The sequence below is a fragment of the Narcine bancroftii genome, chromosome 4, assembly GCF_036971445.1.
Source record: "Narcine bancroftii isolate sNarBan1 chromosome 4, sNarBan1.hap1, whole genome shotgun sequence".
NCBI lineage: Eukaryota > Metazoa > Chordata > Chondrichthyes > Torpediniformes > Narcinidae > Narcine > Narcine bancroftii.
Genome location: NC_091472.1, coordinates 249,363,048 through 249,379,375, shown reverse-complemented (window position 1 = coordinate 249,379,375; position 16,328 = coordinate 249,363,048). Strand labels below are relative to the sequence as shown.

Here is a 16,328-nt window from a genome sequence, read left to right as displayed (position 1 = left end):
TCTGTAGATGTGAGAGGACTGTCATGCTGCTGCTGGGGATAAACCGTGACAAAGCGCCCTGCATCCTTCTCCACACACTCTTTGTGAAAAAGCCTTCAGCAGAGGTGGGCAACTGTCTCCACTCCACGGCAGTCATCCTGAGGACAACGTGCGTGGAGGGCAATGCTCCAGTTGTACAAGGACTCCTCTCACTGCTAGCCAGGCCAAGTCCTGGTGCTTTTTGTGAGCCTTGGCAATGCGGCATTCCGCCAGAAGACCTGGACAGTCTGTTCGGGGAACCATCCCACTGGATCCATCGATTCCTCATCACTCAGTTTCTGCAAGATTTTCGGTGCTGACCACTGCTTGATGGCTTTGTGGTCGAAGGTATTGTTCTGGAAAAACGTGGTGTGGCAAAGTCCAGGTAACTGGGATATTGTATGTCACAAGTAGAACTCAGCCGTTTAAAAATTAAAAAAGGTGAAAATGTTGGAAATTGCATGAAATCCCTTGGCCAATTGTTTATAATTGTTTAATTAGGGTGATTTATAATCACCTGTGATTGTTGTTAAAAACAGAAAAATGTTGGAGGACCAAATCAGACAGGCACCTGAATAAAAAGCTGAGAAGAGAAGAAAGGCCAGGAGGCCTTTTTGCCCACGGGCAAAAAGGGGAGAACTGGACATGGATTAGGAAGACAGGAGAGGAAAGGTGAGAATTAATCAGGGGAGGAGGTGGCTCTGTGAATTCAAAGCTGGAGGGGAGAGGGAGAGAGCGGAAGGAAAAGAGAAAGTTAGTCGTCATCCTGGCCTTCATACCATGCTCGCGATAGTAGACAAGATAGCGTTTCTCCAGGTGTATGGAGCAGATGTACATACATATAAGTTAGAAGTTAAACACATTTAGTAAGAATCCACAAGAATGTTCTGGGAGTCCAAGTGTTAAAAGCCAGATTCAACCCCACCTCTAAGGCAGGGAAAGAACAGCAGGCTGGGAACCGTGTGTCTATGATCTCCTGCTCTCTCCAACCTTCTTATCGAACAGAGAACGAGCGGATGTGACCCTGGAATGTATCGATTTCCAGCTTGCCCTTTAACGACACGAAGGCATGGGAATCTGAAATAAGAGACCAGCCCGCAGACGACACACGTGGCCGCCGCGATGACTCATCACCGCCGGAGGAGGGGGCGGAGAGGGGGCGCGCTGATGGACGCGGCACGCCGACCAATCAGAGCCTGCCCAAGCCCGGGGCGGGGCAGGCTCTCACCCAGGCTGCTTGAAGAGGGGAGTGGTGCGCGCAGCCTTGCGGATTTGGCGTGGGTGGCTGCACACGCGCGCACACCCTTTCCCCCCCCCCCCTCCTCCCACACCCGTTCCCATCGCCATCATCATGCTGCGGAAGGGGGCCTTCTTGCTGTGGGAATTGCTGGAGAGCGGGCGGAGGGGAACGGGCGCCGCCGCTCTCAAGTCTGGCCTGCGGCAGCATCTTCTGCTTCACCGCGGCGATGGGGGGCGATTGCTCGGGGCCGCGACCCACAGTACGGACAGCTCGTCTGAGGCCGTGCCGGAGCAGGGGGAAGCGGTCACGTCTGAGAACTCGGCCCTGGAGAAGTAAGTACGTGGGGGCCGGGTGGGGGCAGGCAGCGTCACGTGGAAACGGTGTAATCCACTGGTTCAAATCCCTGTGGTTCTGGTGTTTTTAGTTCATCCCATGGTGGTGCATCAGATGACCAGAGAAACCCCGGGGCGGTTGCAGGGTGGAAGGAGGCCATTCAGCCCGTCGTACCTGGGCGCCGCACCTCCGCGCACGTCCTCAGTCGGCGGCTGCCTTTGAATGGGCAACCTCATTTCTAATCCTGACCTTGGATCCTCGACGCCAACCCGCAGGCGACGTTTAAACAGTTTGTTTTCTCCAAGTTCCTTTTCACTTCGTCCTCCAGTCCTTGTCCCCTCTGCCCGTGGAGTTTCTGTTTCATTCTCCGTCTGTCCACAAGACCGACGCCACCGCTTTTCCTTTCGAAAATGTTTGCGTCTTTAATTGTGCCAAAACTGAATTCGATACTTCAATTACAACATTGTTTCACAAAGGCTCATCGTTCTTGCTCTGGACCTGATTTTTTTTTTAAACGTTTCCAATAACCAATATAATATCTGCATCCATTTGCCGAGTTCTGCTTGGTTGGGTTCACTCTCTTTTTGGAAAACTCTGAAGATGTTGGGTTCTATTTCTGCATGAGGAGTTCATATAGAACCTCACCTCCTCCCTTCAACGTTTATGGGAATGTCTGACCTCAGCAAATTGAGTTGAGGTAAGAGAAGTGGCTGCTTCCCTTGGAGTTGAAACAATAAAAATGATTTAAAAAAAAAATTGAGGTTAAAATGTGAGCTGTTGAGGGAAAATGAACTAGAAATCCACAATATGTTTCTCTGCTGACTGGAAGCACCTGATTCATTCATAACCATAAAAAACGAAATTGGGTAAATACATGAGCCATTTAAATCTTACTGAAATTATGGGGGGAGAGGGGAAGTACAATGGGCCTAATTCTGAGGTAACTGGACTGAATGGCCTTATTTAGTGCATATGATTCATATGCTTGCTTTTTCTACATTTGTGTAGGTTTGCTTTTCTTGATGATCTCATGTGACCATATGTCTTGATGTTTCAAATATCTTGTTCTTCCAGCAGCAAGAGCTGTTGCCTCCGTCTGTTTCAGTTTTGACACCAATCTTGCGATCTTTGCTTGGCACCTCTCAGCATTGCTTCCATGAGCTCTTGTTGGTGATTTGCTTTTTATCTTCACACATCCTGACATAAGTTTGGAATATACATTATCAGGTCAGGTTATTCGGAGGATGATAAATTCTTTAAATTATATAATTGCTATAATTCTCAGATTTGGGTTAATTTTTATTTAACAATAGGCCTAGAATTTGTTGAGTTGGGCCTGTTGCTCACTCAAGGAAAATCTAAATTTTCTGACTGACAGTATTCTGGAACCTGTTGGTTAGGACCATGTGCAATCTTTTTCTTTTCAATATTTTTATTGAATTTTATGTAATAGTACATGCATAAATAAATAGGCATAAGACTAGTACAACAGTATTAATAGGAAAAAAAACTCCCAGTAAAAATAAAAAGAAGCTTATAATTGCAAGAATCACAAATAATCTGATTAAGATTCCCATTAGAGGCAATGAAAATAGTTCAAACAAGAACCCCCAAAGGTTTGGAAAGTTTATGGAATACCTTCTTTTCTCCAATGTTGACATCAAATTATGTAACCATTGATTACGAGTGGGTGGGGCAGGATCTTTCCATCTGATCAAAATAACTCGTCTTGCAATAAGGGAGCCATTGATTTAATGACCATTTCACTACCCTCTTCAACCATCCCAAATAAGCCCACCAATGGGTCTGGTGCTAGATTAACATTAATAATTATTGATAAAGTATGAAAGACCTCTTCCTAAGACTTGACAAGGATTGAACAAGACCAAAACATGAATTAATGATATGTCCTCATTCTTGCATCTGTCACAAAAAGAGCTAATATTAGGGTGAATACTAGCTAAGTTAACTTTAGACCTATAAGCTCTATGCACAGCTTTGAATTGTAACAGTGAGTGACAGGCAGGACCTTATGCAATCTAATTAGAGGTTTTATCTGTAGCCCACGAAGGACTCTGAAGTTTGACATTTGAATCCAGATTCTTGTATCGTCATCTTGTGTAGTGCCTTTCACATGCAGCCTCGAGTCTTGATGCTTGAAAGTTTGTATATTGATTTTTATCAAAGTGTCCATTGGGAGCTATCCATTTTTAAATGCTGGGATCAATGCTAGCTCATTGGAGAGTGCACTTCTGGTGCCTTTGAAGTTCTGCTGTGGATGATCACTCTTCTTCTGACTGATTGTAGTTCCCAATTAGAATAATTTCTTTGAGAATATTCAACCAATCTTGCATCATTTCCTGGATACTAATAATTTCTTGGAGCTGAATTTGGCTGTTTAATCCTGCTTGCAAATACTCAAGCTGTATAAAGAAAGCACTTATGAAACTGCTTGAATTGTTTCAACTCTGCCTTTTGTTCAAGATCCATGTTGTGGAAACATAGAAGGCATGATGGAACAACTAAATGGTATGGCTTCAGTTTGTTGGGAGATTGATATGGTTTTCCCGCAAGACTTGTATTTGGAATTATATTAAAGTCTGGGCATTATACTGATTCTTATCCAGGGAACTATAATGATATTGTGTTGTATGGATTTTTTGAAATGGTATACCTTTGAGAAATGTGAATCACGAATGACAGCAGAAATTTTAATCAGTGTGTGACATCTGCCTTGGCGATCTTCCACATTTCCAATTTACAACTCAGCAGACACATCTGCCTAGAAAAACATGATGAGAGACTGTTGGTCAGATATAATTCACAAACAGCAGGCAGATCAACTGCCCTGAGAAATATTTTCTTAATTGTAATCTTATTTGAAATTCCAGTAAAACTAAAGAGCACGCTTTAAACTTTTGAAAGATCACTGTAGTTATTTTCATCAAATTTCTGACTACTATCTAAATTGGGTATTGTGAAAATGTCAAATTATATATTCTTTCTTCCTGTAATAAGTTTTAATTTGGCGATGCACTTTATATATTAACTTGTTTCGTGCTTGCTTAATTGGAAAGAGTTCTGACAAGAACAGAATCCTATTTATTTCCTCGATTCAGAAACTAGAAATGTGGAGTTTTATTAAAAAACACTAAAAAAAAATGGCCTTTCTGATGGACAAGGAAGTAATTTGGATTTTTACTGTGGACTAATTACTTCCATCTGAATTCTATTAAGGCAGCATACCATGAAAAGGGTATTTACTGTATTCTTCACACTAAACCAAAGCTTTAATGATCTGGTGATGAATGTAATTGTAAAAGATAATCTGAGATGACTGCACCAAAAGCAGGACAAAAGTACAGCATTAAACTTTGTTGAATAGCATTTGCAGTAATGAAATAAAAACACCCAAGACTGAAGCATGAGAGGTGCTAGTGATATGACCTTGAAAAGTGAGCCTATTAAACTCCAAGGACAAGATATAGGAGGTGGTTGCTACTGACAATGGCAGCAGATATTGTCTCTCTTGAATCCCATTTGTGTAGGTGATGTTGAGCTGATCATTTTCTGTAGTTCCATCTGATGTGCTTCCTTTTAAATACTACTGAGTAGGAAGTTCCAACTTTTAGACCTGATAACACTGAAAAAGATGGGTTTTTAAATGGGGGTTAGCGTGTAATTTGAAGACCTGCCCATGTTCTTCTAACTGGTAGAAGTTATGAGTTTGGAAGGTGCTGTTGAAAAACGTCAAGTAATCAGAGGGCATTTTGTTCATTAAGTGTCAGGTGGCCAGTGGGGTGAGGGGGGGGGGCCCAGTGTGAGAGTGATTTGAATGGACAGCTGGTGTATGGGATGGCATCTAAGAGGGCTGCTTTATATTGGATAGTGCAGAAGTTGTTGAAGTTATACTTGTCCTGCAGAGAATATTTTAATATGGTTGTGCCTTGGATATAGCAGGAAGTCTTTAGGACCAGTTATTAAATGATTTTTTAACTTCTGACAATTTATTTTGTATGAAACTGCCAATGGAAATGTACAATAATCAGTGAACATTCTCGCTGAAAATGCTGCTCTGGGCACTTTCTGAAATAATACACAAAACTGCTGGAGAAGCTCAGGTCATGCAGCATTCTTTATGGCAAAGAAACATAACCAACATTTTGGGTCTGGCCCCTTGGTCAAAGTATGATCAAGTGTCTAAATAAGAAGGTTGGGGGAGGGTCAGGGTGAGGCATTCAGGAGAATAGGTAAGAGGTCAGAGGTGGATATGGGTGGGAGGGGCAGGAGAAGAAAGCTGAGGTGATGGGGAAGAACTAGTTCTTTGAATGGAGAGGGAAAGGGTGGAGATCTGGAGCAAAGGAGACCGAGGGATAGGGAAGAAGAGAGAGAGACAGGGGAGGGGGTCAATGGAAACAGAAGTCGATGTTAATGTCATCTGGTTGGAGAGTGCCCAGGAGGAATATTAGATGTGGGTCCTACAATTTGTGGGTGTCCTTGGTCTGTGCATGAGGCTATGGACAGATGTGTTATAGGAGTGGGGTGCAGAATTGAAATGGTTTGTCACTGGCAGCTTCCTGCTATTACAGTGGGTTGCTCTCGGTGTTTGCATTATCTCCCCCCCCCCCCCCCCCCCCCCCCCCGGCATGCACTTTCCACCATGATGGTGATGTTCACTATTTGTCCAGTCTCCTTTGTTTCAAGAATTTCATTCTGTGAATGATTGATAAGACAAATTGGCTTCCATTAACATTTTTTTTGTTGTTACTTGCCTGTGCTTGTTTTCTATACCTACGTGCTTGCCAACTGCTGCCTTGTTAGTCCCTTGTCCATATGGCCTCTTGAACAGTTTCCTACTTAAGTAACATTGCCTGAATTTTCTCATCATACATTCTGGACTTGGTGGTCTGATCTTAAAAGAGTCTAAAAATGTTTTTCCCCCTCCACACCCCCCTCAATTGTCCCTAATCTGGCCACATATCAATCTGCCAGTCATTGTTGTATTTTCCAAATTGCTCTCAATTTTCTGCCAGATCAAAACATCTCCAAGATTTTCACTTTGTCACCCTCTGAGATTTTGTCTGTGGCCTCTGACTCTTGTAACAGCAATGTTTTTTAAAGTTATGTTTTAATGTGAAAATAGTGGCAAGAATGGAAAGCTTGTGTATAGTAATAATTTCATCTCCATCTATACAGCTTGTGGAATGGAGGAACTGAATTTCTGTAGTTAATTGCTGAGATGTGGAACATCACTATATCGGATCTAATGGTCATTGCGTTCATTCTTGTAGAAAACTGAGCCATGTGACGGGGTATTACAATTAAGATTTGAGCAGTTTGGAACAGAAGATTTGAGTTGAGTAAATGTATTTCGGTGATGCAGAAAGATGATTTTCTGGTGGAATAGTCGAGAGCGATGCAATCGATATTAGCCTTGGTCATTCTGATCGCCAGGCTAACTGCAGTGCCATTAAGTTCATTATTGATTATTGTGTGACCTGTAAATTGGATGCAGTTCATATCTGGCTTGTTATATCATGGATATATAGTACGACCTTCCTTTAAACAGGGTTAGTCGCCTTGATTGAAAAATTAAATGCAGTCAAGTGATTTAATTTAAATCTTAAAACAATTTTAATTTGTTTATCAAAGATGTTAAATGTTTTTTTAAACTTTATTTAAACCCATTGTCAGTGAGCATTGAAGAGGCTATAGGGTTGTCTGGGGCAAAGCCTCACTTTCCTAGTGGTTGCTTGTGACCTGCTTTGTTTCACAGGCTTCCTAAGGCAGCCAAGTCTTTGGGAACTATTGGATCTGTGAGGCCTCAAAGTGATGGGGAGTGGAAGGGTAAGTAGGGAGTAATGGTGAGCTTGATCTAGCCCATTATGACTGATTGTATATTTTTCTGCAATTTTCAACTATGATTTGGTTGATATTATTACAAATCGCAGTACATGGTTTATTGTTCAAGAGGAAGCCACTTTACACATCTTTGTCTTTCTGAGAAGCCCTTAACCCAAGACTATTGTCCTGCTGGTTTCCCATGGTCCACAATAAAGGAAGCATTCTTTATTTGATCTTTGCTTGTGGCACATTTTATTGCCATCTGTTTGAAATTTCTAACACTTTATTCTGACCTTTCTGTCATTATCTCCCAGACAGACTGCTGTATTTCCATTGTTCCATTCATAACCTTAAAAAGCAGAGATTGAAACGGTTTAAATAATTTTAGTCTTCAGACTTTTGTTACAAATAGGTTATATATTCTTGATTTCACTCGCAAACTTAGCCTGCAAACTAAAGCTGTTCCCTATTCACTTAACTGTGAACAAAGTACAAGTCAGATTATGGCAAATAACAAGATCCAAAGTGTGATGCATGCAAAATGTTTAAATTTTTTTTTGTGCCTCTTCAGAGTCAAAGTATTTGTATGCTTTTATCCCCAGGAAAAAACATAAAGCAGGCCTTCTCCCTAGCCTGGAAGATCTTTTGTTTTATACAATTGCTGAAGGGCAGGAGCGGATTCCAATACACAAGTTCATAACTGTAAGTTTTCTGTGAATGACCAAATGTTCTTTCAGTTAACTTTTTCATTACTGTGACATGCTAGCTTTGATGCTAAATTTGCTTTAAATAGCTAACTAAAATTTGAAGTCTTTTCACCATCAAAGGATTCCTGTGATTAGTGCAAGTGGATGGGTAAAGGAGACTTCTTCCTGTTCATGCTAAATAACTGGGAATTTATTATGTTGTAATCTGAAGTGTAAGTAATTAAAAGTGAATAATTGTATTTTCTTGATGCCACCACTGAGGTTGCATTGGAAGGGAGATGTAGGTATAAGGAAAATACAGTACAGTACTGCAATTGGATGTGGCACATTTGCAATTTACATGATTTCTGAGGGTACCAGTTAAAATTGTATTTGGATTGAGGGTAGATGTTTGAAGTGAAGGGCAAAGGAAGGATTGGAATGTTGTAAACACTGAGAGCATACATGGATTGAGGTAGAAGGTGAGGCATACCTTAATGTAAAAGGAAAAAAAAACCAGTAATGCTATCTTACCCTGATTTAATGTGACTCCGGATATAACCTGATAAGTCATTGAACTTGGGCTGCTGCCAGAAGTGAGTACGAGGACCGGGGGCTGCCGCGAGGACCGGGGGCTGCCGCGAGGACCGGGGGCTGCCGCGAGGACCGGGGGCTGCCGCGAGGACCGGGGGCTGCCGCGAGGACCGGGGGCTGCCGCGAGGACCGGGGGCTGCCGCGAGGACCGGGGGCTGCCGCGAGGACCGGGGGCTGCCGCGAGGACCGGGGGCTGCCGCGAGGACCGGGGGCTGCCGCGAGGACCGGGGGCTGCCGCGAGGACCGGGGGCTGCCGCGAGGACCGGGGGCTGCCGCGAGGACCGGGGGCTGCCGCGAGGACCGGGGGCTGCCGCGAGGACCGGGGGCTGCCGCGAGGACCGGGGGCTGCCGCGAGGACCGGGGGCTGCCGCGAGGACCGGGGGCTGCCGCGAGGACCGGGGGCTGCCGCGAGGACCGGGGGCTGCCGCGAGGACCGGGGGCTGCCGCGAGGACCGGGGGCTGCCGCGAGGACCGGGGGCTGCCGCGAGGACCGGGGGCTGCCGCGAGGACCGGGGGCTGCCGCGAGGACCGGGGGCTGCCGCGAGGACCGGGGGCTGCCGCGAGGACCGGGGGCTGCCGCGAGGACCGGGGGCTGCCGCGAGGACCGGGGGCTGCCGCGAGGACCGGGGGCTGCCGCGAGGACCGGGGGCTGCCGCGAGGACCGGGGGCTGCCGCGAGGACCGGGGGCTGCCGCGAGGACCGGGGGCTGCCGCGAGGACCGGGGGCTGCCGCGAGGACCGGGGGCTGCCGCGAGGACCGGGGGCTGCCGCGAGGACCGGGGGCTGCCGCGAGGACCGGGGGCTGCCGCGAGGACCGGGGGCTGCCGCGAGGACCGGGGGCTGCCGCGAGGACCGGGGGCTGCCGCGAGGACCGGGGGCTGCCGCGAGGACCGGGGGCTGCCGCGAGGACCGGGGGCTGCCGCGAGGAAAACATTTTTTTGGACCCAAACATTATAACGGGGTTCCACTCTATTTTGTGTATTGCTCAGTTGGGTATCAGAGAAGAAAGAAGACAAATGAATCAGAGGAATGGAAGGGAGATGTTCAAAGCTGATGCATGTTAGTGAAATCGGTATAGAATGTACCAAAGTAGTAGGGTCATTCAAAACGTTGTCGTTTGGTTATCAACCCACATTGATTCTGATGGTGTTGTGGGGAGAAGAATAGAAGTTGCTTCTATGCAGGAAAGCCTCCTTTGTAGAGAGTTTCATCATCACCTTGGCCACATTTTGTCAATCAGCTACTGCTAGCTGAAGAACTAGGGCCCTGTTAAAAATTTAATGAACGTTCTGGAAAAAAATGTGTAGAGGCATGAAGATTGGTTACTATTGGCAAAATCCATGGGGGCATCGCTTGGAGAGATGAGATGGTGTGGAAGGGATTGTCAAGAGTAGCTATCAGTGGTGTAGAATACCATATCAATAAGGGAGGTGGAGAAAATTTTGTTCAAAATACAGATTGTACCTCGGTAATCTGGCGACGTTTAGACCTGGCCGTTGCTGGAACACAGAAAATACTGGAAGACAGAAATTGATCTCTAAGGGAACCTCCATGTAAACATATCAAAGGTAGAACAAAACTTAAAACAAGAAATAATACTGTGGGATGGCATGGTTAGTGTAGCGGTTAGCTCAATGCCTTTACAGTGCCAGAGATTGAGATGTCAGTACAATCTCCTTACAGACAGTGCACAATTTGAACCCTGGTCCCAATTGCTGGCACTGTAAAGATTGAATCTCTCACCATTTGTACTAATTCCTTACAGACAGTGCAGGACTCAAACCCCATTCCTGATCGTGGCAGATTCAACCTTTACGGCACCAGTGATCGGGGTTCACGCACCACTTTGTCTGTAAGGAGTTGGTACTAAGGAGGCAGATTCAAATGTGCCGGACCATGGGAGTTGCCAGACCACAGAGTGTTGGATAAGAGAGGTACAACTGTAGTTTGGAAAAGTTATTTTGCATATTCTGTTAACTTCAAAAGTAAGAGTGCTACTGATGCAATATTGCACCTTGTGCATCAGTTAAATATTATTTTTCCCACACTTTTTTTGTATCTCCATTTTTGCATTGAATATTTGAGAGGGGTTACCACTGTTGCAAAATTTGAATGGTGTACTGCAAAACGTCAAGCCCTCAGAAACCCGTATAGGGCAGAGAATAATCTTCTCATCAGTTTATACAGATTTTAAACATTAGAGGTGAACAAAGATCAATAATATGGATTCTGAACTTTTCATTTTAGTAAAATCTGGTAATAATGATTCTGCTTTGTTTTCTTACAGGTCCTAAAAGCAACAGGATTGCGTACATCTGATCCTCGTCTAAAGGAGTGTATGGATATGCTCAGAACAAATGTGCAAGCAGCTTCTGATGGGGTTCTACTTGACAAAGAACTCTTTAAAAAGTGAAGGATTTATTCAACCCATATTTCCCAAATGTCTCAAGCTAATTAGTGCTTCACTTTTCCGTATTATTCTTGGGCCATTCTTCAGACTTCAAAATAGTGAAGTTTGAGGGTGAATTAAGGGAGAAAAAGAAAACACCAATTTTTTTAATATTTAATTTTCATTTTCCATCAATAAACAAGGAGATAACATCACTGACTGTTACAGAATATATCAACATCTCCCAATTTTAACAACATAATCTGAAAGGCATAAGGTGTTTTGGAGGAAGCATTATTTTGAAGATTAAAAGAGTAAATGCTGGAATTCTGAAGTATAAACATGCAATTTTTTTGTTAATGTTCTTTCGCTCTAACTCTTGTTCACCTCTTGACCAGATATCATCAGTTTGTTCCTGTGGTAACTCTGACCTATTACCAACAGATTCCTTTTAGCTTAATTATCTCTCTTCTATCCTCTGTAATTATTTTGTTCTCTGTCTTCCCAGTTCTGACATGGGGTCTTCTGACTTGAAATGTTAACTGTTGATTCATTTTCCATGGATGCTACCTAACATGAAATTTAAATTAAAAAAAAATTTAGACAGAAAGCATGTTAACAGGCCTTTCTGGCCCACAAGCCTGTGCAGCCCCAATACTCCTGTACATTTTTTGAAGGATGGGAGTAAACCAGAACACCTGGAGGAAACCCATACAGACACAGGGAGAACATAAAAACTTTTTAACACAGCGTTGGATTTGAACCCATGTCGCTGGCACTGTAACACAGTTGCACTAATTGCTATGCTAAATGTGCAGCAGCGTTTGTATTTGTTTTATTTTTATTTATTCGTGGACTATGGGCTTAATGGACAAGGTCAGCATTATTTTCCTTGAATGGAGTACCTTGAGCCATTTTCAAGTTTATTATAACCTGACTGTACGTGAACAACTAGACGAAACAGCGTTTCTCCTGACCATGGTGCACATACATAACCGCATAATACACAGCTCCTAAAAATCACGTCTACCCAAAGATATAATATTAAACACATCTAAAAATAATGCATCTAAATAATAATTTACTTGTTTCCTTTATAAAAGACACAAGGTTACAGGATATCATTCATCAATCAAGTTTAATCAAGTACACCAGACCAAGATGGCAGACTCTTTCCTGAAAGGATGGGTTTTTGCAACAATCCAGAAATGTCATGAATACATTTACTGAAGCTTTTTTAAGTTTTGATGATTTGATCTAAATTGATTCAAAATTCCCTCTCTGTCATACCATAATGTGAACTTGTGCCAATAGATCTGTCCAGTCCTCTTAAATATATTTTAATCATTTAAAAAAAATGTTGACTCCTAAAATTTAGAACTTTAGATTGAGATGAAATTGTAAACATTTTATTTTTCAAATTGATGGATTTGAATTAATCCAGATCACAATAATGTAGATGTTGAAATTGCAAACAAAATGTGAGAACTGCTCTATAGTCACTTGGCTTAAAATATCGAAAAAGGATTTCTCCAGGTTTTGCTAGCTCAATAATATTATTTGTTTTTATTTTGTATTAAACTTGTTCATAATTGTGAGTTGAAGTTTTCTTTCAATCATACTGTCATAATAAGTTCCTTTTTGTTTTCTTCAGATGTGTTGGAAGTAATATCGTGCTGTTGACTCAAGCTTTCAGGAGGAAGTTCGTCATTCCAGATTTTGAAATATTTGCATCCCATATCGATGGTCTTTTTGAGATTGCCAAAAAAATGACAGGAGGAAAGGTAAATTTTTATTTAATACACTGAAGAATTGGACATTAGACAACTAAAAGTAGCCTTCAGAGTATATTTCTTCGACAAAAGCTTGATAACTTTGTTTTCATTTTGCTGTTGGTAAGCTTTTAATATCTGTGTGACAACATCTGCATGAGTTAATAATGCAGTCGCACCCGTACACTCAAACATTAAATTTGTAGTGATACCCTTTCTGTCCCTCTAGCCCTGCAAAATTCTCTTCTGTTTATGTTAGAACTGATGAATCTGCAATCCAAAGATCCATTTTTACTTTCTCATTCCTTTCTTATCTTTTTATATCCATATACATTTAAAAAAAAAAAAAAAAATTTTTTTTCCAATATGTATACTGGTTTTTTTTGGGGGGGGTGGCTAAGGTCAGGTGGGAGGGAGCGATTTTGGGGTGGGTGAAAACCATCATGTATGCAATCAATTTGATTTTTTTTGATTATCGGTATTATTGTAGTTACTGAAAGTATGGAATATTAAATAAAATGTTTTTAAAAAAAACAATGTAATTTATTTTGTATCTTCTTTTGCATTTGGGTCGCTATTAAAATGCTCTATTGCGGTACAGTGTAAAGTATTAAAATGCTCTATTGCGGTACAGTGTAAAGTATTAAAATGCTCTATTGCGGTACAGTGTAAAGTATTAAAATGCTCTATTGCGGTACAGTGTAAAGTATTAAAATGCTCTATTGCGGTACAGTGTAAAGTATTAAAATGCTCTATTGCGGTACAGTGTAAAGTATTAAAATGCTCTATTGCGGTACCGTGTAAAGTATTAAAATGCTCTATTGCGGTACCGTGTAAAGTATTAAAATGCTCTATTGTGGTACCGTGTAAAGTATTAAAATGCTCTATTGCGGTACCGTGTAATGTATTAAAATGCTCTTGCGGTACCGTGTAATGTATTAAAATGCTCTTGCGGTACCGTGTAATGTATTAAAATGCTCTATTGGGGTACCGTGTAATGTATTAAAATGCTCTATTGGGGTACCGTGTAATGTATTAAAATGCTCTATTGGGGTACCGTGTAATGTATTAAAATGCTCTATTGGGGTACCGTGTAATGTATTAAAATGCTCTATTGGGGTACAGTGTAATGTATTAAAATTGAGCACAGTAAAGGAGGAAAATACAAACTATGCTCTGGCGGTGTTCCAATTTGCATAAAGCATTTTTTTCTCTCTGAAAGGTTGCTGATTATATTCCACAGCTGGCTAAGTTTAGCCCAGATTTGTGGGGTGTGTCCTTGTGCACAGTGGATGGACAAAGGTAAGAAATACAAAACTATTTTAAAAATCTTTGATTGGATCTGGGGAAATGCATGCTTTGCATTTATACTGATTTGGCAATGTCTTGATTTAGTCTACGTTAAAGGAAATGGAAGCAACATTAAATATGGTGTTTTTAAAAAAAAAAATAATAATAATCCGTTGAATTTAAAAGTTTAAGTGAATTATTATTTAATTGTACATTTGTTGCTGTCTGTATGTACCACTTAATTCAAATAACTAAGTTTCAAAAAAAATCTTTCTATTGGCTTAACTGTTATAAAATAACTTTGCTTATTGTTAAGGATATAGAAACAAGTTTAAGTTTCGATATTTAATTAAATCATTGCTAGTATGCATTTCAACTTTATTGGCTATATTGGTTTAATTTTAGTTTTTCTATAACTAACTTATCAAAATCATTTAATCATAATTTGTTTGTGCTTAATCTTCTACATCTGAGGAAAGCAATTTTCTCTGATCTGAATAGCATTGTTATGTGCTCCCTCTGAAGATCATGTATCTTACTGATGATGCACTGTCCTGAATTTAATGCAGTACTTTAATTTATCCTGATCAGATCTCGATACACCTGTAGTATAGCTTCTGTTATTTATTCCAGCCCCCTTGAGATGAAGGTTGGTATTGTTTTCAATTATTTATTGTACGAGTTAGTCCAGTAATTTAGTTTTAGTTTCTGTGCATGAACCCCTAAATTTCATTGTCCTTCACAGTTCTCAGCTACTGATTCTTGGAACAAAATGAATGATTTCAGTTTAACATTGAACACCACATATTTTTGCACTTTTACTTGACATATTGATGTCATTTTGCAACTTTCCATTGGTATCTAGTTGTTGTACTACCTAGCTTGATGGTATCATCAAATATAGAGATATTCTTCTGTGTCATTTAAAACAAATCGTGAAAAATTCTGTTCATTTTCATTTGCCAGTGATTTCTTCTGTGGAATTTTTAACAATATCTTCTCAAACCCATTAGAAATAAATAAATCTATAGATATGCCACTTTTCAATTTAGACCGATATAGGTATGATTTAAATTCACTTTTGAGAGATTTAATGGATTACATTTCCAATTTCATCTCGCCCTAGAAGCTTTTTGGTTTTGGAGATTGTTAATCTTTTTAAAAAAAAAATTAGTCATTTTGCAGTCATTCTCTTCCGGAATAATTGCATAACTCTGCTTTTCATTCAACTATTTAGATGACCACCAAAGATGAAAAGTATCTGATACAGTATTGATTCTAAGTGTATTTGGGCGTTTCTGCTTGAAAATGATTAATGCCAAAAGGCTAGTTATAAGCTTACATAGATGTTTTGCAAATTGATCCTTTATTTGGACTGCATGTTTACTGTAGTCACCATCCTGCCAACTTATTTTAAAATTACAAACTCTAAAATCAGCCCTCTACTTTTTTTGGTAGTGATTTACTTAATGACTTTCCTTTGGGTTCAACCTGGAAAGTTCACATCTTGACTCGTGGCCAAGAACTATCACTACATTTTCTTTTGCTCATCTGCCGTAATTTGTCCTTTGTCTTTTCTTTCTGCCCCTTTCCCTCCTGTATATCAAGAATTATTTGCCTGAAAGTGGACTGTGACTTCTTAGAAATTTGTTCTTGTGTGTACATTGGAATTGCTTTACTTCCTTTGTTACCTATTCTGTTTTATTTTATTTCAATTAATATTTAAACAAGACTGAAAATATTCTGTTCGGGGAAACTAGATGCTTGCCCTTCTCATCCTTGTGAGCAACTTTGAGTGATTGGGAAATGGATCATTTTATTATCATGCGTTTCTAAATACATTGGGGCTTGCTGCTGAATCAAAATCCTCCACTCTGCATCAAGAACATGCTCAACTTCCTGGCTGCCCATTGGATTATGAGGTAGCAGGCCATGCTGTTCATGTGGGATGTGGCATGAGATTACCATTGGCTCTCAAAATAGGGTCAGCTTTACATTTTAGACCCTTGTTTGCTAGGAAACTGATTGAAACTACAAATCTCTTCATGTACACCCTGACAGACAGAAAAGAAGAAGAAACTTTTTGAAAAAGAATATCTTTATGTGGTAGGTAAAGTGAAATTGTTTGAAATGCCTATAAAGATACCTGCATCTTAATACTTG

At 41.1% G+C, this 16,328-nt stretch overlaps 1 protein-coding gene across 6 annotated transcripts in view; it reads left to right on the top strand.

Annotated features, from left to right (window-relative positions):
* Positions 1 to 1,320: 1,320 nt before the first annotated feature.
* Positions 1,321 to 16,328, top strand: part of LOC138761833 (glutaminase kidney isoform, mitochondrial-like) — an 82,277-nt gene continuing 67,269 nt past the window's right edge. For 3 of the 6 annotated variants that reach the window (XM_069934642.1, XM_069934645.1, XM_069934644.1), the window contains exons 1-6: positions 1,321 to 1,590; positions 4,076 to 4,120; positions 8,038 to 8,137; positions 11,002 to 11,123; positions 12,758 to 12,887; positions 14,098 to 14,177. In XM_069934642.1, coding sequence (XP_069790743.1) covers positions 1,370 to 1,590; positions 4,076 to 4,120; positions 8,038 to 8,137; positions 11,002 to 11,123; positions 12,758 to 12,887; positions 14,098 to 14,177 — 698 coding nt within the window. In that variant the 5' untranslated portion in view covers positions 1,321 to 1,369. Of the gene's footprint in view, positions 1,591 to 4,075; positions 4,121 to 7,367; positions 7,439 to 8,037; positions 8,138 to 11,001; positions 11,124 to 12,757; positions 12,888 to 14,097; positions 14,178 to 16,328 lie in introns of those variants that run through there. The other 3 variants (XM_069934646.1, XM_069934647.1, XM_069934643.1) reach the window with 3 other exon arrangements.